This window comes from Macadamia integrifolia, chromosome 14 (assembly GCF_013358625.1).
Source record: "Macadamia integrifolia cultivar HAES 741 chromosome 14, SCU_Mint_v3, whole genome shotgun sequence".
NCBI lineage: Eukaryota > Viridiplantae > Streptophyta > Magnoliopsida > Proteales > Proteaceae > Macadamia > Macadamia integrifolia.
Genome location: NC_056570.1, coordinates 10928033 through 10950055, shown reverse-complemented (window position 1 = coordinate 10950055; position 22023 = coordinate 10928033). Strand labels below are relative to the sequence as shown.

General features: G+C 40.3%; 1 protein-coding gene across 2 annotated transcripts in view; it reads left to right on the top strand.

The window, feature by feature from the left end:
• Positions 1 to 19467, top strand: part of LOC122060933 (serrate RNA effector molecule-like) — a 37349-nt gene extending 17882 nt beyond the window's left edge. For both annotated transcript variants that reach the window (XM_042624044.1, XM_042624043.1), the window contains exons 4-12: positions 3529 to 3603; positions 3749 to 3823; positions 3942 to 3989; positions 4162 to 4230; positions 4577 to 5380; positions 5473 to 5521; positions 13995 to 14305; positions 14395 to 14577; positions 18754 to 19467. In XM_042624044.1, coding sequence (XP_042479978.1) covers positions 3529 to 3603; positions 3749 to 3823; positions 3942 to 3989; positions 4162 to 4230; positions 4577 to 5380; positions 5473 to 5521; positions 13995 to 14305; positions 14395 to 14577; positions 18754 to 18814 — 1675 coding nt within the window. In that variant the 3' untranslated portion in view covers positions 18815 to 19467. The remainder of the gene's footprint in view (positions 1 to 3528; positions 3604 to 3748; positions 3824 to 3941; positions 3990 to 4161; positions 4231 to 4576; positions 5381 to 5472; positions 5522 to 13994; positions 14306 to 14394; positions 14578 to 18753) is intronic.
• Positions 19468 to 22023: the final 2556 nt, after the last annotated feature.

The window sequence follows — 22023 nt, the reverse complement described above, 5'->3', positions numbered from 1 at the left end:
AGAGATTAGAGAAGCAGGATGCAACTTCAGCTTTGATGTCAGTAGGACTCTTTGAAGAGTAGTTCCATCTCTGGGGATGAGAATGGGGATGGAGTTAGCATTATTCCGACCTTTGATGTTGCGGTGAAAGAAAGCAAAGTTATAGTCTCCAAACTCTAACCATTTGATGTGGGATTTTTGCTTGAGGAAGCTCTCTTCTTGGGACAGGAGCGAGGAAGCTCAAAAGAGACAAATCTTTCCTCCTCAGCCAAATCAGAGTTATGGAGATCCAAAAGGAGTCTGGCTTGGATAGCCTCAAGTCTGTCTTTGCAGGAGGAGGCTTTGTCAGAGATGTTGGCACCTAGAATTCCATATCTTGAGGGTAGCTTTGACGTTCTTGAGCTTCCTGGAGAAGGAAATGAGAGGAGAGGAGAAGGTATGGACAGGGAGACTCCAAGCATAAAAAATCAGAGAGGAGAAATCAAGATGGAGGGTCCACATATCGAAGAATTTGAAGGGCTTTGGACCAAAGGAGGAAGAAGGATAAGCATGGAGGGATATGGGACAATGATCAGAGATGGAAGAGGACCAAATGTGGCATGGGATGAGGGTAAAGAAGAGAGCTACACTTCATTAACAAGCGCTCTGTCAATCTTACAAGCTACCCTATCAACCCCACTTCTACGGCTTTGCCAAAAAAGCTTAGCACCAGACCAGTGGAGGTCAAACATACCAATGTCTTCCAGACAATTGTTGAAAGCCTCCACGGAAGTGTGGTCAATGGGACCCGCTCCCTGTTTGTCGTGGCCAAATCTGACAACATTAAAGTTGCCAGCTATCCCCCATGGGGTGGACTCAGCAGAGGAGGATATAGATCGAAAGCTAGTCAAAAGGGAGAGCCTTTCGGAAGCCCGATTGTGAGCATAAACAATAGTGAGGAGACAACAGTTGGACCCAGAGAGATCAGAAATGGAGAGATGAATGGATTGGGAAGAGGTGGTAAGGGATATGATGCAGAGAAAAAGGGGATTTCACGGAATCCTAATCTGACCATTGGGACAGTCAGAATATTTGGCAAGAAAGGACCAGGATGGAGCTATGGAGGCTACAATGTGAGGAGCATTTGCCTCAAGGATTCTAGTCTCAAGTAGGCAGCAAAGAAGGGATCCAAAAGATCTGATTCGGGATCTACGGAGGCATGCTTATTCGGGGAGTTGAGGCCTCAGACATTCCAGATGGTCCAAAGGGTCATAAGGAAGGATTGTGGGTTGGGTGCAAAAGCTTAGAGGAGCTATAATAGGTTCGCTGATGACCAGCAGAGGAGGAAGAGGAGTTTCCCTTACGTCACTTGTATTCTTTGATGGGGGATGGCTGGGTTGAGGCAAACATTGGAGGCTGACCTGATGTAGAGGCCCGAATGCAATGCTTGCAAACCTGGGCAGGCCGGATGCCTTTGGGGGGCATCTTTCTTTTGGGGGGGCTGGTTTCTTCAATAAGAATATCTGCAGTGGGCGGAGGAACGGGGCCAAAGAGAGGGCTCAAGGGAGCTGGTGTGGAATCAGCAGAGGAAGGCATAGTGGCAGGCGTCAATGCTGAGGGGCAGTGGGAGCCCTACCCCCAGTACCTTCCACTACTGTGAGGTCTAGGGAGGGTAATAATGTACGCAGTCTTACCCCCACTTTGCGGAGAGGCTGTTTCCTCAGCGACCACTTAGTCGCAATGGAGCAACCCTACCAGTGATTGTGTCCTAGAAATTTTGTGTCTACCACCAGTCTGGAGACAAATTGATGCAGTTCAGAAGTGCAGAAAAAGAAGAAGAACCTGGCTTTGCAACATTATAGCCGTCACAGACAGCATAACTGTCAATAATCTGTCATTATAGCTGAGGTTGCTGTTAATTTTTAGTATTTATGCCCTGCTTTAGTTTTCTTATTTTAATTGTTATTAAAGTGCTTAGTGAGGCTGGAATTGGTCTCTGAGTTTAGCCTTGTTACAGTTGTTTTTATTTTCTCTCAAATATGTAGAATTTTAGTCAGTTAAGATTACCTCCATAACAAACTCTTGACTGGAGGTTTTTAGGCTTAGTTTGAGTCCTGTTTTGAGTGTGTTATTTTAACATATGTAAGGCCTATGCTCTATCCACAAATTTGATTGATGAAGAAAGGCTTTTTGGCTGCATCTTGGTTCTTTGGATTTCCGACCAGCTCTGGTGGATTCTGGAGTGGATTCTATGGAAATCAGTAGCATGCTCTCTGCTGTCGATTCAGCATGCAAATGAGGTGGGAGTGTGGTACTACTGATTATATCTTCTTCTATCTCTCTCTCCCCCCATCAATCTTGAACTTTCTATTCCTGTGCATGGTTTATTTCTTCTCTTTAGTTTCCGATTTATCAGTCATCAGTTATTCAGTTATGCCTGCTGTTATTTATCTTCAGTTTCTGTTCCGGTTTTTAATTATTTTATTTTTCATATCTGTTTTGAAAATCAGAACTTGCCCATCGATATCAGCATTCCTACTAGTCTACTTTCTTAGAAACTTCAGTTTTCTGAATCCGAGTGCTATCTGATTTCAGTTTTAACACAGGTAAATAATTTTACTTCTATCTTTCTTTTATCTGGGAGTCTGGTAAAAAACTTAGGAACGACGCATGCAAACACTGTTTTCAAAACTCGAGTTCTGATCGAATTCAAGAATCCTAGTTTTAAGTCCACTTCTTCAAACCCTATTTGGTTCTGATTTGTTAAACCTGTTCTCTATTGTTTATAGTTCCATATCACTGTTTATTCATCGATTCAGATTGTTATTTGATTAAGTACGAACCTTTCCGGAAATTTAGTAGAACCCAATTATGTCTTGACATCCCACCATTGGATTACTGTCTCTGCTGAGTACACCATTTGATCAGACTTTTGTTCTCATCTGAACTGTCTTTCCTTTGTTACTGAAGTTTCTCTAATCTGGTTTGGGTTCCAACCATCCTGTGATTCTGGCTTTTATTGAGGTTTTCTAAACCCTAAACCCTCAGGAGGTAGACTAGCCCATTACAAAATTCTGCATTATGATCTTGTGGGCAAGTATGTGCACCAGTGACAGGTTTTCAAATCATAGAGTTGCTCAAATGTCCCTCTTTCAGTGACATACTGTGAAAATCTCTATGGTGATGCATACATCCATCGTTGGACCTACTGTAATTGTCAGTGGGCACTCTTGCCTACAAATATATTCACATTTTAGGCATTTCTTGGATGCATTTTTTCAAATAAAACATTTGCTTATGCTCAGAAATAAGGGTGAGGGGGGCTGGAGTTTGAAGAAAAATAATTCAAAAGAATGATCACATTATTGGTTGGTCAAGAAATTTCTATTCTCTGTAGCTTACCTAGTATTCATCTATTTTGATATTAAGTAATCACTTTAGACTATTGATGCGTTATTCTTACTTTTATTTTATCTTCCCTTTTTCATTTCTTCTTTTCCCAAATATTCCGAGACGTTTATCTTAGTCATATTGATTTAACAATATGACCCAGTGAGTAAACTGTGCCAGGGAAGGCTTGATGTCATATAAACAATTCATTCAAGAGCTTGAAGATGATATACTTCCAGCTGAAGCTGAGCGCCGGTATGTAATGGGAATTTCTTAAATGCTGTGGGTATTGATTAGTAGTAGTTGGTTGCCGGATTCTGTATCTTAATTCAACAACATTTTTTTTCTCAATAGCTTATGGACTGTCAGCATGGAGTTACATATTCCTTTAATGATTTAGGTATCAAGAGTACAAATCGGAGTATATTTCAACCCAAAAACGTGCTTACTTTGATGCTCATAAGGATGAGGATTGGTACATTTGCTATTTCATTATTTGATACTTTTGATATTTTCTTGTGTACTTTTCTTTTTCTCTTTTTTTGATCTCTCTTTCTCTCTCTCTCTCTCTCTCTCTCTTTCATGTGGTGTAGGCTGAGAGACAAGTACCATCCAACAAATTTAATATCAGTCATAGAAAGGTGTGCCTATACATTGGAAAGAATAGTAAGCCTGGATGAATTTCATTTGACATGCCATTCCAATTGTTGCTGGTTATATGGCTGTGTTTATCGGTTGAAGAAATGCTTAGTTCTGGATGATGTGCTGTCTTGTGTAATTAATTTTCTTTGTCCCTCTGCTACATCTTTCTAGGAGGAATGAAAATGCTCGGAGAATCATGAAGGACTTCTTGTTAGATTTGCAGAGTGGAACATTGGACCTGTAAGTTTTCCTTGATTTTCATATCCATGCATCCATCTGGGGCCTTAGAGCCAACCAACTCTATTGTCGATACCATTATTATTTTAAGAATGAATTTGCCTGGTTCTATGTTGCTTCATTTTTTTTTTGTTGCTTTTCTACCCTGCCCAACCTAAAATGACACATGCTTATGTAGGATCCTAACAATTATGTGTCACATTTTTGAATCTTATATCAATAATACCCTTTTAAATATAATTCCTATCATATCCACTTTCAAAATCATAGTTATGCATTCAAGCTGATATTGAACAGGTAACTCACATGCAAGGCACATACCTTTAACAAGTTCCAGTTTATGATGCAGAGGTCCAGTTATCAATGTTGCATCATCCAATAAATCAGGACAAGCAAGTGATCCTAACTCTGAGGATGAAGCAGATGCTGGTGGCAAACGAAGACGACATGGCAGGGGGCCAGCTAAAGAAAATGATCTTTTAGCTGCTCCAAAAGCTCACCCAGTAAGCTCTGAACCTAGACGAATTCAAGCTGATATTGAACAGGGATTGGCTCTTGTACGTAAACTTGACAGAGAAAAAGGGATTGAGGAAAATATTTTATGCACAGCTGACAATGACAAGATGGACGGGGAAAAATCTCATGGTGGATCTATGGGCCCAATTATAATTATTAGGGGTTTAACTTCTGTCAAGGGCCTTGAGGGGATTGAGCTTTTGGATACACTCCTTACTTATCTCTGGCGTATTCATGGTTTGGATTACTATGGCATGACTGAGACAAATGAAGCTAAAGGTCTTCGGCATGTGAGAGCTGAAGGCAAGAGCCAGGATGAAACAAGTGCCACTGGGGCTGAGTGGGAGAATAAACTTGACTCATTTTGGCAAGGAAGGTTGCAGGGTCAGGATCCACTGGAAATAATGACAGCCAAGGAGAAGATAGATGCAGCTGCTGTGGAAGCTTTCGATCCATATGTAAGGAAAATAAGGGATGAGAAGTATGGGTGGAAGTATGGCTGCGGCGCAAAAGGTTGCACAAAGCTTTTCCATGCTGCAGAGTTTGTGCATAAGCATCTGAAACTGAAACACCCAGAACTTTTGATGGAAGTGACTGCAAAAGTGCGTGAAGATCTGTATTTTCAGAATTACATGAAGTAAGGGTTTTCGAGCTTCTCTTCTTTTTCAGTCACATTTTTGTTCATCTTTTCATTTGTACCCATCAATGACTGCCTTATTTTCATTGCAGCGATGTAGATGCACCTGGTGGACAGCCTGTCATGCAGCAATCTCAGTTGGTATGATTTCTTTGGACCACTAACACAGGGATGCATGCATTTACATGTACTGGATATACATAAAGTAAATGGCCATCTGTGTCTGTATGGAACTAAGGGTGTCAATTTGTAACCCAAACCAAATACTGAATCCAAAACCGAGCCAATTTAAGCAGAACGAACCGAACCGAATAAATTTGGTTCAAAATCAGTTTGAATATCAGAGTATTCACATTGGTTTGGTTTGGTTCCGGTTTCAGTCTATAAGAGCCGTCGGTTCAAACTGAAACCGAACTGAATACTCATTAAACTCAAAACTGTCATTTAAGGACCCATTATCTAATACGGTTGTCTCTTCCCATCTTACTTCTTTCTTCATTTATTATATTAAAGTATTAGTGGAGAGGAGTAATTATGCCCACTACGGAAGTTTGACATTTATATTATTTTAATAATATAAATTCGAAGGAAAAATAAATCAAAAGACAAGGGAACAATTATTAGATTTCGGGAATTGGGATGTGTTCATCCAAGACAGAGGAAGGCGAAGCATTTTTGCATCCTTTGGACAAACCATGGCAACCAGGATTTGGAACCAAATACAAACCAAATCCAAACCGAAACCGATCGATTCGGTTAGAGTACCATAGGTTTGAACTAACTCGGGTTTTTAGTTCGGTGATGGTTCATACTGTCATCCCTTTGAACCGAACTGAACCGAAAAACTGGAACCGATCCAATTGACACCCTTATATGGAACTACCCTATAATGTGCTTTTCATCCTAATACATGCTTTTATCACCTGATGCTTAATATGGAAGCAATGTATGAGGTACGTATGAGGGGTGTTAATTATGTAAAAAAATTTCCATTTCAGTGTTTCGTACATATTTATGATTGATGGTCTCAAGAGGAGATACGGATCAAAGATTGTCTTGTTGAAGCATGCAACATTTAAGCGTTTTTTCTGGAGATCATAAGTGACTTGCTTTTAACTCTTTTTTTTTTGTATTAATGTTGTGATTCGTCTGTTCATTATGAGAACCAATGGTGTGGAATTCTGAACTAATGTGATTCAGTAGAGAACGCTACCAGTTTTGACTCGATATGCCACTTGTCATGATTATTGTTGCATCGGAAATGATAAAGGGAATCAAGGTTCAGACATTAGATGAACCCCAAATTTGATTGGGCCTCATAGAGGACTGGTCCAAATATTTGTCATATTTTAATGTCTATTAGGTATGGGCTTTTAATTCTTTGGGTTTATTTGTTTTTGGGCTGATAAGACCCAAAAGTGAGATCTAAAGGGGTGTACTAAAATAATATTTTAGTTAGTGGTGGGTTCCATCAGATATCAGTTAGGATTTATCTATAATTATAGTTGTTATAGGGACCTTATGTTTCCCATTCCAGCTGTTAGTTTTGTCTTGAGTAGAGGCCTATTAGATTTGGTTTCTGTTTTAGCAAGTTAAAAGTCCTAATTGTATCTTCCAAGTTAATTTGCTTATTTTAGGAAACTATATATTAGGAAGATTCTATTTTTTGTTTATCACTTCTAGTTTTTTTAAATTTATGTAATCAGTCCTTCCTTAAATATATGGAATGGATTCAGATTTGGAATTGGCCAAGGAAGTTTCTTGTTTCTTTCTTTTTCTCACTTCTTCCAGATCCCTCCCTTCTCTTGTTGAAGCGATCCTGGGTTTCAAAACCCTACTTTGGGATCACTATGAGCTGACAGGACTAATGAATGTTTATATTTATTAGTTGGGTGACAAAACTTTCATATCTCCTATTTTGTTTTTGCATGGATCTATGTAGCCATCCCCATCAAGTTGGGATTAGGTTGAGTTTGTTGTTTTAGTTGGGTGGAAAAATTGTAAATGTACTGAAGTTCAAAACCAGCAAAGAAAGAGAAATGGAGTGTGGACTTAACAGGACACAAATGTTGTAATATGGGGTAATTCTGGTAAGCAACATAAAGGAAGGATATGACTAAATAAGGAGAGAATAAGGGTGTATTTTCAGAAGGAACAAAATGAGGATTATGTTATTTCTTGGTTGAAATGTCGTTTTCCACCTTGCGATTGAAGCAAAATCAGTAACAGGGAGGTGAGCTTTGAAGAGGAGATCTCCTTTACAAGAACTTCAAGTGAGCTGAGACTTTGGATTTTGAATCACAACTAAGTCCTCTATCAATCAGGTATTAACAGACCCAAGCATTTAGGGAAGATTTAAGGTATGCAACCATGCCTGGCGGTAAACAGAGAAACCGATCCTTCTGTTGGTTTGATCCTCACAACAGGGGATATTAGGGCTTGAGATTCTAGGGTTTGAATTGCACCAGAGATGCGACTCAACCCCTGGAATATTGGGGTTTTCCTGGGTTCTCTAATTGGATTTCCAACAAACTCAATCAGATGTTAGGTACTGGTATTTACTTTATGGACATGGTAAGCTTAGTATGTGAGGGACAAAAGGAAATTCAGAAGAAAGAAAGGAAAATAACGGATGAAATAGAATAAGGAAGTAGACCAAGGAAAGGTAAGGAAGAATCAGAGTGGGGGAGAAGCTCATACCTTGGACTAGAGGAAAGAGAAGAGAAGAGTCAAGGAAGAAGAGGGGAAACGATCGACCACCCTGGTGGAAAGCCATGAGGTGACTCAGTTCCTCTTTCCATTCCAAAATCTAATCTCACTAGAGTTTGGTACGCAGTATAAATAAGAAAGAATTTCAACTCAAATATGTAAATCTACTTGACTAGGAAACTAAAATAAACTCTAACAAGGAAATTAGCAACTCTTACATAGCCAAGACTTTCCAAAATACAACAACGACTCAGCCTTATCCCTATTAAATGGGTCGGCTACATGAATCATTACCCTCCAATCAGTTATATTCAAAGTCATACTTGATACAAGGCCCAAGCTATGCATGTCTTTTCTCACCGCATTTCCAATTTTCCCAGATTCATTTTAGGTCTGCCCCTGGCTATTTTGGCTCTTCAATCTTGAATCAAATCACTCTAGACCGCCATTGAACATGGACATGCTGCCTCAAACAACTTCGAACGTGCCTCATAGCTTGCCATGTATTATAGCTACTCCCAAATCAGCTCTAATTTGATCATTCTTTACTTTATCCTTCTAATTTTGCCACACATCCATCTCAACATTCTCAGATTAGCTACATTGAGTTTATCTATACTTCTTGACTGCCCAATATTCTGCACCATACATAATAGCCGGTTGTATGACTGTCCTATAAAATTTTCTTTTAAGTTTTAAAGGCATTCATCAATCACACAACACTGTGCCTCTCCATTGCATCCATCCTATTTTAATTCTCTATGAAACATCATCCTCTTTATTATCTTTATTTATTTATGATTGAGCTTAGTTACCTAATGATCATTTTTGCAATCTACCTCGTCAATTTGCACCTCTTATTTGTCCTAGTGTAACTATAGTTACACACCATAAACTTGAATGTCTCTGGTTAAATACACAAACAAATAAGGGCTTAATGTAACCCAATTGTAGTTGGGAATTCACTACTTTTTCCACCCACAATTCTTATACTAGTCACCACACTATTATAAATATTATTAACAATGTCTACATATTACTTGAAACACTTCTCTTCTATAGTACTTGCCGAATTAACTCTAGTGACTCTGTCATAAGATTTTTTTAGGTCAATAAAGACCATATGGAGATCCTTTTTGCAATCTATAAATCTTTCCGTGAGTCTCTTAAGTATGTAAATTTCTTTTGTCGTGGATCTTCCTGGCATAAAACTAAATTGGTTCTCCGTAATAATAATTTCTTATCTCATGTGAGTTTCAATAACTTTCTCCCATTCCATAGTATGACTCATTAGTTTTATGCTTCTATAGTTATTGCAACTTTGAATATCGCCTTTTTTTTTATTTGTCGTGGATCTTCTATAGTCATCTAGTGTTTTCCTTGTGCTCATGATCTTATAAAACAAGTTGGTTACCCAAGAAAAACCACAAATTCTTAAGCTTTTTCAGACTTCTATTGGGACCCCATCTGTACCTTGTTGGCTTACTTACATTCATCCTCCTTAAAAGCTTCTTTTGCTTTTTGGACCAAAAAGCTAGGTTCGTCCGCTTTTGTCTGAGTGTAGATTTCCAAAGAGGGTCGTGCCAGTCCATCTACGTCAATGCCACTGCTTCACTTCACTTCTCTTACTTCTTCTCTGTCCATGGTACTATTCACAGTACTGTTTACTCTCACTCTTCTCTGCAGATTGCACCTCTGTTCTCCGGAGTAATCTCCCCTCCCTGGAATATAGAATTTGGATTTAGACTATGTAGCCGAGAAAGCTTCTGTTTTCTTTTTCTCTGACTTTTCCCCTATCACTCTCTGCTCTTCTGTTCTCTTTCTTCTTCTCTGTTCATGGTTCTATTCACGCTTTCACGGTACTGTTCACTCTCCCTCTTCTTTGCCAATCCCACCTCTGTTCTCCCTGCTATCGATCTGCTTTCTTCCCTAGGTAGCAGCCCCTTCCCTTTCTCCATCACAGGTTTTTGGAAGATACAAACCAGCAAGTTTATCTGTCCCTGGTTTGTCAGGAAAATATTTTAGACCTGGGTTTGTGTTGCATCCAATCGATTTGTTGATATCTAATCTGTGGTTGGGGTTGGCTGGCTGCATCAAATAAGTTCCTTATAAAGAGGCTATGAAATTGGGGGATAACCGAGGTGCATTGCCATTGAGGGATCAGCTAGATAGTTGACCCCTGAGGCCCTCCTAGTATTGCTCCTGTTGGGTTATAGACTGTTACTCCCATTACTTGGTTTTCTTATTTTATCTCTTTAATTTCCAATACTGCTGCTCTCTTTCTTTAATGCTTTCATGTCCATTAATCAACCTTCCTAGTTTGCCCCCGGACAATAATTACTAATCCCTTGTGTGTCGCATTTTCTTTACCATTCCAAGTTTACCCTTTGGCTTTGGATTATGGTTATAATTGGATTTCAAAGAAATTACAGTCCTACCATTCACCCTATTAAAGATTCTATCTAATTGCTATTATTGGAGAATAGTGGTCATGGTTGCTCTTGGTTGGGCATTTTATTTGATGCTCATCCATCATGAAATGGTGGTTGGAGATTATTTGTTCAGATTTGTTACTGTGTGGGGGAAATTGGAAATTATTGTGATGTTCTTGGCTATGGAATTATTAATGATGCTGATTATGGAAATTATTTGTCCACGTGGAGGGGGAGTGGCAAGACTGTAACTTAATATAATCTTCAAAGGGCACTTTTAGAAGGCATAAAGTAGTTAGGACTGAGATTGATTCTATTTAAGAAATGGGACAGGCTTGGAAATATCATAAGATAAGGATGAGTTCTGAATTAAAAACAAGGGGGGTTAATTATGGAAATCACAAATAATGGAATAAGAAATCAACCAATGAAGGTTGTCTTCAACCTTATGACAAGAACAGAAGACAGCGGTGAGGGAAAACTTGCAGGTGATCGATCTTAATCGATTGGAGGCCAACTGACTTCAAACTTAAAGTGAAAATTCCTAACCCACAGCACTATTGTATGCAACAGTTATTCTCTGGATTCAGTTGCTTGAAGCTCACTAGGAAGATGCTGAAACATGACCTGGCAGTGGTTCAAGAACCAGGTCTGAAACTTGGATTCATTCTCAAGATGAAGGAAGGCTTAGTAGCTGGGATTTGAGGGTAGAGTCGCCTATAGGAGGATGACTCACCCCCAAAATAACAGGCCGATAGGATGGATTATGTGGGAGATTGATCACTCAGCTAAGGGCTATTACTACCGCTGAATAACAGAGTATGGTGAAGCAAGTGAAACCAGAAACTACTGTGACTAACTTCAACCAAATCAATGCCAGAAAATATCTCCACTTAATACAACAAGAAGCAGCCGTGGGTAGAACAGATTTTCAGAACCCAAAAGACGATACCAGAAACCAGACAATCCATGTGGAAGAGAAGACACCACTGCCAGCAAACCTTCGAAACTATATAGGTATGATTCATCATATTATACTTAATTCTTTATTGAAACCCTAGTTCTTCTTCTATGAACTAGGGTTTCACCGGTAGAATTTGAACTTGAAACGACTCTCAGAGCAGCTACTGGTTACAACTCTCATACCATGTAACAAACCCAAGATCTGTTACCAGTAACTGGAGAGAGGAGAGAAGGGAGAGAGAGATTGAGGCTGAGGAAGAAGAGGGAGAAGTGACTGCTGAGAAAACTAGCAATCGGTACCTCAGCAGTCCCCAACGTTTATAATATATAATCCAGACCCTGCAGTAGCGGGAGCCTCATGTGCTGTGTTGCTCTTTGAGCAATTAAGTAAGCTTTCCTTCTTAGTAAAGGAATTCTAAATAGAATACAATCTATTAACAAGAGATAACTACCTAGACTAATTGGGAAACTAATAACGAAAATTCAAGTGTTACTAACCAGCCACAATAAGCAAATTATTTCTATCGTGGAACACAAACATTGTACCTCACACGCTATGTATCTTTAACATAGACATTGGGTGTTTGGAGATCCTTAAAATATGTTTTGTGTCTCATTAGTCTGATGTACGATGGCATGGTTCCTCTTCACCGACTGGTATGGTCAGTGAGAGAAAAGAGAGAGGAGCCAAGTTGAACAGCAGGTCCCGCGCCTCGCCCCCTCCTTTTCTCACTTTTTCTCTCACGGGACAGTTCCATTTGCTTGCGAGCATTCTTACAGGATGTATGAAGTCCGAAGATCTAGTTACATTTGAAATTCAGTTTTATATTTCGGAAAGAAGGTATCACTTTCCTTATTTTTATGAGGAATTATCACTCCCCTCCCCTGAACTATAGCTAAATATCAAGTTCCCCTACGTTTTTTAAAATATTTCACTCCCCTCTCCCACCCCCCCCCCCCCCCCCAAAAAATAAAAATCAAAAGATTCTATCAACTGTGACTAGGGGTTAAATATTGTTGTTAAGTGACTCCTTTTTTTTATAATCCCCAAAATACCCCCATCCCTTTAATCAATCAAAAGCACAAAACCCTTTTGTACTCTCATCTTATAATTGTTCGAAACGAATCTCTCTCAGACCTTGCTCTCCTTCATCAGCTCAGCCTCTACGGAACCGTTGAGTGACAAGAACTGCTGCCGGTGAATCTGCAATGTGTTTCGAGAATCTGCATTATATACAATTGTTTTATAAATGTTAGCTGGTCCAGAGAATCTGAATGTGTTTCGAGGATATCACAGAATTCATGAGATTCTTGAAGATGATGTTGTATTGGAAGACTGTAATTTAGATGCAAGGAAACAAGTTGCTACCCAGCTTCTCAGGTTGGATTTGTTAAGCCTGATAATTCTTGTTTTCAGGCTACAAATAAGTTACCTGATCCTACTCTATCCCCCTCCCCTCCCGTACTCCTTATGCTCCTCCATAATAAACGAAAATTTCAATAACAGACCATGGTGGGAATCCCCTCCAGACTGTGAACACTCACCAGCCAGCAAACCGATAGGCTTGCCAACAACAGTTTCCTCTTTGATTTGCAGAAAGTCATTTTCTTCCCAGTAAAAATTAGGGTTTAAAATTACTTAAGGAAAAGTTGAAATCAAAACACTAAGATGCCTCAAACAATAAATGAGCCCAAAATTTAACACCCAAACATTCAGATTTGAATAGGATAGAAAATCCCTTAATTTCAGGTCATAACTTAAATCAACAGCAATTGCAGAGTGGTGACCTGAAATGTGTTTCCAAGTATTAATACCTGTTGAAGTGAAGAACGAGTTGCAGTGAACTAGGGCTTTGTTTGGCTTCACATTCCTTCAAAACGCACCACTGCAGAATGAGACGCAGTGAGAGACAACATCGGCTAGCTTCAGACTCCTTCCATCATTGAAGAAGGAGATGCAGGGAAAGAGAGGACTTTGGCTAACTTCAACGCGTGAAGGAGATGCAGGTCGATCGTTCCAGACGAAGGATTGAAGAAGGAGGAGATGCAGGTCGTGATAACTCTCGGTTGGAGTTTGAAGAAGCAGGTAGGTTTGTGCTTTTGATCGATTAAAGGGATGAGTGTATTTCGGGGATTATAAAAAAAAGGACAGCCACTTAACAGCAATATTTAACCCCTAGTCACGGTTGATAGAATCTTTTGATGTGGGGGGAGGGGAGTGAAATATTTTAAAAAACGTGGGGGAACTTGATATTTAGCTATAGTTCAGGGGAGGGAAGTGATAATTTCTCTATTTTTATTGGTCCTTAAAATTTTTCTCTGTCATATCTCTTAAAATTTATAAGGGCTATTCAATTGTTGTTACTGTGTCTAACGTACGTAAGTTTTCTATGGACTGATGATTTTTCTTACTTGATTGTACTTTGATCTTTCTCCCTTGATACATATCTTTGATATGTTCCTTTGTTTTTGGTTCTTATTTGGCTGTGTATGTTTTTCCTCTATTTTAGAAGGAGAAGTTGCCGCTGCGTAGGGCTGGTTTAGAGAATAGATTGAGGGCCGGTTTAGAGAACCGATTGAGGGATGATCGTGGAAACCGTAGAGAGCATGACAGGGCTGATAGAGCTGATGGTGATGAAAGATATGATAGGGCTGAGAATTCGCCATCCTGTGATTTCCAGTCCAATTCTGGTGGCCTGGAAGGGGGACCTGATGAACCAATGTATGATGTTTATGGTGGACAAGGCATGCGAGCTGCTCCTCCTTTTCCTTCGGATATACCTCATCCACCACCAGTATTGATGCCTGTACCTGGTGCTGGGTATGTTTTTTCCTTGTTCATTTTTGTTTTACGATTGGGAGTCAACTTTTTGTTTGTTTTTAAGCTTATGTTCATGGTAACCGTTGCAGCCCATTGGGACCTTTTGTTCCTGCACCACCTGAAGTTGCAATGCAGATGTTGAGGGAGCAAGGTGGACCTTCTCCTTATGAAGGTGGTGGTAGGAAGGGGCGATCTGGTCCACAGGTAGGTGGGCCAGGTCCCATTATTGCTATGTCTCCTTCTTTCAGGCAGGACCCTCGTCGCATTCGGAGGTAAGTTACAACCCTGACCCTGATGGCGTCAATTCTTTTTTTCAGGGTTTCTCTTGATGTTGAAAATATCATTGATCACCACAAGGTCTTCTTGCCTTCACTGTCTGTTTTAATTTCCAACTTTACTTACATAGACCAGATCGAGTTACAAACCAGAACCAACAGGCTAAAACCAAACTGACTATGGACTGGTTCAGGTGTTCTGTTTTGGGGTTTATATTTTCACGCACTATTCACTCTCTTGAACCAGCTTTATATATGGGCCATTGATACCACTGGCCTTAAATTTCACAGATTCTTGGTAAAATTTTACCATGGGCTTATAATGAATTTCTTTTGAGCTTAATGGTCGTTACTTTGGTCTTGGGACCAATTACGGAGCGTGTCCCGAAACTGATTAAAGACCAGACCAGACCAGACCAGACCAATCTATTTGAGTTTTGATTTTGGTTCTAGCAAGTAGGATGGATTAGCTAATCCGTTCAGTTTCAGTTACCTATGGTGGAACCCAAATGAAAGACTGGTTTACACTTCCTTTTCGGTGTTGAATAGTTTGTAGCATAAGTAAAGGGGGTTAGATATCATGGTATTGCATAGATGGTGCTCTGGGCCTGCAGGTTGTCCTCCCATTCTTTGATATTGGGTGGACTTTGTTCTGGTTGATTAGTTTACTTCTAAGTCTTGAACGGTAGGCTTGTGATTGATGGGAATCCCAGGGGCAAAGAAGGAAAGAGGTAGCACATAACACTTATATGTACACTGGGGTTGGTTTTTTGGTGTGTGTGTGTGTGTGGCTTGGGATTGATAGCACAACACCGTTCTTCCACATCTGATCGAATGTCCCTGATAATGGTTGTTCTGGGCGAGTCTTATTCTGGAAGATCGGAAATTCCTTTCCGTCCAAATGTGAGCAATAATGCAGCAGAATGCAAGCTTGGCAATGCTACCTGTCAGATCTCCCTTGAATGAGCACTCCCCACCCACCGACCCTCCAGCTTTACACTCTTCCCAGGTCTCCTAGTTGGCGAGAAGAGCTTCAAGATGACTCCCCATATATGGGAGGTGAAGGGGCATTCAAAAAATAGATGGTCTAGGGTACCTGAGGGTGAGGGCTTCTCAAAATCTCTCTAGCCCCGCCAACAGAAGCTACAAAAGGGGTCTACCTAAATAGACCGTTTTCGGAGTTGGTCCTGGTTGGGAGGGCATCCAGCATACAATGCCTATTAGTGAAGGACTGACGAGGAATGCAAGAATGAAACCATACACAGGTGGTCTAGGGTACCTAAGGGTGAGGGCTTCTCAGAATCTCCCAGGCTGATTTAGGGAAAAAAAAACATTTGAATTGTCTTTCCTGATAATGGAATCTGGAATCGACTCTCTCAGCCCTACCAATATTTTGCTTAATTGGTCCCAATCCCTAATAAGGTCCATTGAAGAAGTAGGGCTGGGATCCCAACCTCCTTGAGAGAATGGAATGAACGAATCATAAAAAATACAATCTCCATAAGTAAGCACTAGAACCCCGTCAGGGTGCCAAGCATCTAGCCAAAGTCTAGTGGCAAGGTTGTTTCCTATGATGTGGTGAATAAACGGTCTTGCACCACTGTACTTGAGAACCTTTCTCCACACCCTAGAACAGTCTTGGGACCGCTTCACCATCCCAATGGAATCCTCTCTCGGGTATCAATGGTTTGCCCAGTTCACCTATTAGGACTCCTTTTGGGAGGCTACCCACCATATTTGCTTCAGAATTCCTGTCAATAATCCTTTTTGCCCCCAAGCTAGTCTCCCTGCAAGGAACAAAAACTTGGACTTCCATCCTTCCAACCACTTACTCAACATATCAAAAAGGGGGGCAAATCTGTAGCCTTTAGTTTACCCCAGATCAAAGGGACACCAAGGTACCAGATGGAAGTTCAGTGTAAGAGAAATCTGTTTTTTTCTGTCACCTCCACCATTTGACTGCAAAGTTGGGGTTGATTACCTCCAAGAATTATAGACAAGTCTATTTGTTCAGCAAAAGACCTGAAACAAGGGAGATCTCCATCAAATTATCCATCACTGCTGACACCAACCTACTTTCAGCCTTCACAAATATCATTTAGTCATCAGCGAAAACCAAGTGAGACATCGATAGGAGCTTACACTGAGGGGTAAGCTGAATTCTATGATTCTCCACCAGATTCTGCAACATAGAAGTGAGGCTTTTCATAGCTAGGGTGAAGAGATAGGGGGACATGGCATCCCTTTGTCCAATACCTCTCCTCCTTGCAAAGTAACCCGCAAGTCTACCATTAATTAGGATAGAATACATTACAGACAAAACTAAACCAACTTAATGAATTGTTCAGGGAATCCCATAGAAAACATGACACGATTCAAATATCCACTCTTTAAAGTCTCATAGGCCTTATGGAGGTCTATCTTCAAAATTGTTGAAAGGTAAGTGTGGTTTCTAGACGCTTCCTCTAACCACATCATGGCATACCAAGATGTCAGCAATGGATATAAAGGTGGACTGATTATGTGAAACAGATGATCCACCTCTCCGTTGAATCTATTGGCAATGACTTTGGATTTAAAATTGCAAAGCAGATTACATAGAGCAATAAGCCTATATCCATTGAATCATATGAGCTGATTAGATATAGAATGAGGCAAATATATGTTGAGTTCACTGACCTAGGCAGGTAGGAGATGGAGAAGAACCACCCGATAGCCTCCGTAAGATCAGGCCCAATAATGTCTTAAGAATGCTTGAAGTAGAATGCATTGACCCATCTCGCCCTAGAGCTTTACTGTCCTTAAAAGAGAAAACCGTATTCTTGATCCTCCTCCTCAGTAACCTCAGCCACAAGAGCATTTCTATGATCGTCCTCAAGGGAAGAGTTTAAAGAAAGGGAGCTAGGGAGCTCTCCCTCCTTTTGAGTAGAGTCAAAGAGACGAGAGAAGAACTGCACTGCATCAGCCTTTATCTGGGACAGCACATCAGTCATAGAACCATGAGACCTCACCATACCACCTCCAAAATGTGATTGTTGTTTTGCCTGCAGCCAACTGCCTTGTGGTGAAAGCCATTGTTACCATCTCCAAGATTCAGCCAAGTAATTTTAGCCTTCTGCTTCAAGAAAGCTTCCTCCTCCCCAAGGGCACCACAAGCACTTCTTTAGCTACCTTTTTTCCCATTGGCTCCTGCTCATTAAAATGGTCTACAGAAAGGGTTCTTTGGATGATTAAAAGATGAGTCTTTGCCAACTTCACCTCCTCAAAGACGTTTCTAAATTCCTCTCTATTCCACGCTGTCAATTTCTTTTTCACATTTTTCAATCTCGCAACAAAGCTAGACGGTGGTTCAGATTCGATTGGCCTGCCTCACCCCAACCCTGGATAATTTAGTTCAGATTTGTTGCCCCTCTTGTATTGCAACAAATAATCTTCCTGATCAACAAGAGTCATGAAGCTTGAATGTGTTGTTGACGTCATTGTCATTGAAACTCCTCATCATTGTTGACACGTCGAATATGTTCACAAGAGTAGGTGTTGTATCAGTCTTGATGTCCAGAGGTGTTGGACGCAGGTGCATCTTCTCCTTTCAAGTATGTAGTCGACATAGTCTTAGAAACCAAAATTCCATTATTACGTCACACCTACACATGGGAAGTCTGAGGGGCTACAAGGGAAGGTGCTGTGGGGGGGAGGGGTTGCCAGCAATCATTTTATTTTCCTTTCCCCAGGAGGCTATATATACGGAACAATTTGTGTTATTTTTCCCCCTTTCTCTTCGGTTGCATCTGGTTGCAAGGGAGATAAAGGGAAGGGAAGTGAAAAATCCCTTGGATTGAAAAAGGGGAAATAAAGATTACATGAGAAGTATAATTACCAAATATGGTAAGGGTTTCAAGGAGGACACACAGTAATGATTTCTTTTTAAACCAATTTCACTTCCTTTACCTTCTTACCAGACAGCCTTCTGGAAAACAATAAATGCATCATTACGGTAAACTTCAAGGCAACAGCAGACTACTACTTTTCCACTGTTGAAGTTTGAATGAGTGGAAGATTTAATATCTATCGTCGGCCAGAAACTGTTAACCTTCACTTGATTATATCCAATGAGAGAAATATCCTGTACTTTTTATTTTGTTGCACTGATGTGTATTTACTGTGGCTGTGCAGTTACCAGGATCTTGACGCCCCTGAAGACGAAGTCACAGTGATAGACTACCGGAGTTTGTAGGTGTTATCTTTTTCAATTTTGTGATTATTCTTGAGTTGACATTCGGGACTTTCAACAAGTGGGAAAGGCAACGGTTCCTCATCAGGTCTCTTCTGCCAGTGACTCCACTCCAGGTCTGCAAGTGATGGCTATGATGAAACCACAATAACTGTTATGGAAGCCTTTCTCCTCTCTTTTACTATAGTTAAAAGGAAGTAAACTACTTACTCCATTGTTTCACACAATCTGCTTTGCGCTCTTGATTGGGTATCCGGAATGGTTAACTCACCTGGCCACTGGTATTGGAAAGTGTCATGGTTCTGAGAACTTGATGCTAATGGTTTTGCCCTCCCTATCTGCACTCTGGCATTTGAAGCCAGAATTCCTATTTAACATTTACCCCTTGCTACTGTCATTGAAATGCTCATCAGTCTAGTGAAAGTTGTGCTTAATAAGATCTTGGTGCGGCTTTACTGATCTATCTTGGCACAGGCAGAAAGTAAACTTGCATCTATTCCAATTGGTGGGTCATTAACTGATTTGGTTGACAGTAAAGCTTTCTTATGCTTTATATTCTTTCCAGGTGAATATCATGTAGAAGAAAAACTTACCAGTAAAATCAGTATAGAACGCTTGAATATAATTCATTTAACTGCTTTTTTTTTTTCTTCTTATTTGGAGACTAACAGAACCATGAGGTCGCTTAGTGGCTTCCAACTTTTATAAATATTTGAAGGTATTGACAATACCTGCATCTAAAAAGGGTGAATGAATAGACTAATATTTTTTGAAGCCAGCATTTCAACAAGGCACCCTTTTTTCCAGGTTAAGGAATACTTGTATGTTAACCCCAGGAGGCCACGGTGGTCATTCCGTGTCCCCTGCGTGGCTCAGGGTCTCTCACGGACTGAAAACTTTGTCCCTACTTTTTCGGCATGTTCTAGTGCAATGCAGCTGTGGACTCTGCAATTTCAACAAAGAGGAAATTTCCATCACTTTCCTGCTTCTCTCCTCTTTGGTACTGGCAGAATCACGAAAATGGGATGCACTGAACTCATACAAGATTTTTCATGACGTCTCCTTAATACTTGCGCTGTGTATGCATCTTCTTTCCGCTTAATACAAATAGACTTCAAACATTTAAGACAGCTAATATCAAACGGAATTGAAAAAACCTTCCATGTCGATGGATGCTCTTCTGGGTCCAATTTCCCGTCCACCATCTCAATTGCATCCGGTCGGGACTTCTACTCCTTGTCCTCCCACTGATAGTGCACTTTCTTGGGCAGAATTTGTGCATGTAAAATTGGTGTAGGCTAAAGAAAATTGATTGTTAGATAAAACTATTATTGCCCATACTCCCTCTTTGGATGAGTGTTCAAAACTCCCATCCGAAATGATGATGAGCTTGTCTAATGAGGGAAGGCTAAGGTGTAAGTCCAAGGATGGTGGATTAGAGGGTGAGGTGGGTGAGGGAGGTTCATGAACGAGGGGTAAGAGATTAGTCAGACGGAGTGGTTGGTCACATTCCCAATTAAAGACCAAAGGTCTGAATCTAGGATAAACTTGGTTCAAAGACGTAAGGTACCAGCATGTCACAACCCCTCCAACAAAGACACACGGGCTTAGCTCACCAGCTCATGGACCTAGGCCATTGGGCTAAGTAAGGTTAAGTTTTTAGAACTTCCTACTAAAGTGTAGGAAGTCTTGATACTTGTTGGTAAGTCTTTAGTCTAAAACCTTCACCATTGGGTGGGCAAGGAAGGATCTAGAGGATAGTTGTACATAATTTAGAAATATAGGAGAATTTTAGAGTTCTCCACTAAGGAGATGGGAAGTTTCTAGTATCCCTAGCTAGAATATTTCTAACCATTAGATGGAGGGCAAGCACAAGCATCTTAAACATTCTTTGTAAAGATGAGCGCCTATAAATAGGTGTTGCCTCATTTGGTAAAGGCATCCACCAATCCACCAACCAAGCAAGTGAGTATTCAAGCATTGTACTCAAAACTTTCTAGTGCAATACAAAGTTCTTTCACTCAAACTCTTTAGTGTTCATCACTTCTCTTTCTAACTCCATTAAGAAGCATAGTAAGGCTGACTTAGTGTGAGCAAGAGTGCTAAGTGTTGGCGTGGTTGCATAGGAAGGTCTAAGGCCGTGGCAAGCAGCTCAAATTCTGTTAGAGAACAAGCACGACAAGAAGTGGTGCCAATCAGATTCAAGAGCAGAATTACACAAAACACATCGATTATCTAAAGGAGTGAAGGATTGGATTTCAGAAAGGGTGAGAATCCCCACCCCTTTTGAAAACTTCTTTCCAAGAAAAGTGCTTAAATTTGGGATGAATCTTGAGACTTAAGATAAATTTCCAAATTTTGGAAGGAGGGTTCCTTGGGTGGATGGGATTAGGAAAAGAGGAAGGAGGCTGCTGAGCAGGTGGGAAAAAAAAAAAAAGATTTGGTGAGAGGGTAAAGAGAAAGTCCTCATGGGAGTTTGAGCTAAGAGGAATGGAAAATATGCTATTTTCTATCTGGTTTGGGAATATAATATGTAGAAGTGGTAGATTCCAACTCCTATAAAAGATTAAATTACTAACAAATTATCGCAAAAAATTTAGTTGATGTCTCAAATCTATTCTTGATAAAATAATTTTCCCTTTCCAATCTGCTTTCGTTCCTGGGAGACAGATCTCTGATAACATCATCATTGTTCAAGAAATCTTCCACTACCTCCGGCTTAATAAAAAGAAACTGGGTATGTGGCCATAAAACTTGACATGGGAAAAGCCTATGATAAGCTTGAGTGTGGATACTTGAGAGGCATTTTTGTATTTCCTTAGTTTTGGTAACAAATTGGGAGACATCATCAGCTACCTCATCAGCTCCTCTTCTTTCTCAATTAAGCTTTGTGGCTTTGCTTTCAATTTTTTTTAACCTTCTTGTGGAATCCGGCAAGGTTGTTCTCTCAGCCCTTTTCTCTTTACTATTGCTATGGAAGGCCTCTCTAAATTGTTGTGCACTTACAAAAATTTAAACTTGTTCAAAGGAATTAAGGTGGCCTGCGAGGCCCCTGAAATTTTTCACTTAATTTTGTTGATGACGCCTTCATTTTTTGCCGCACTACCATTGATAATATTTCCACCATCAAATGCATCATTGATATATTTGCTGGCCTTTCTAGTTTAACTATCAACCTGAGAAAAAGTGGGATTGCTTTCCGCTCTAATGTT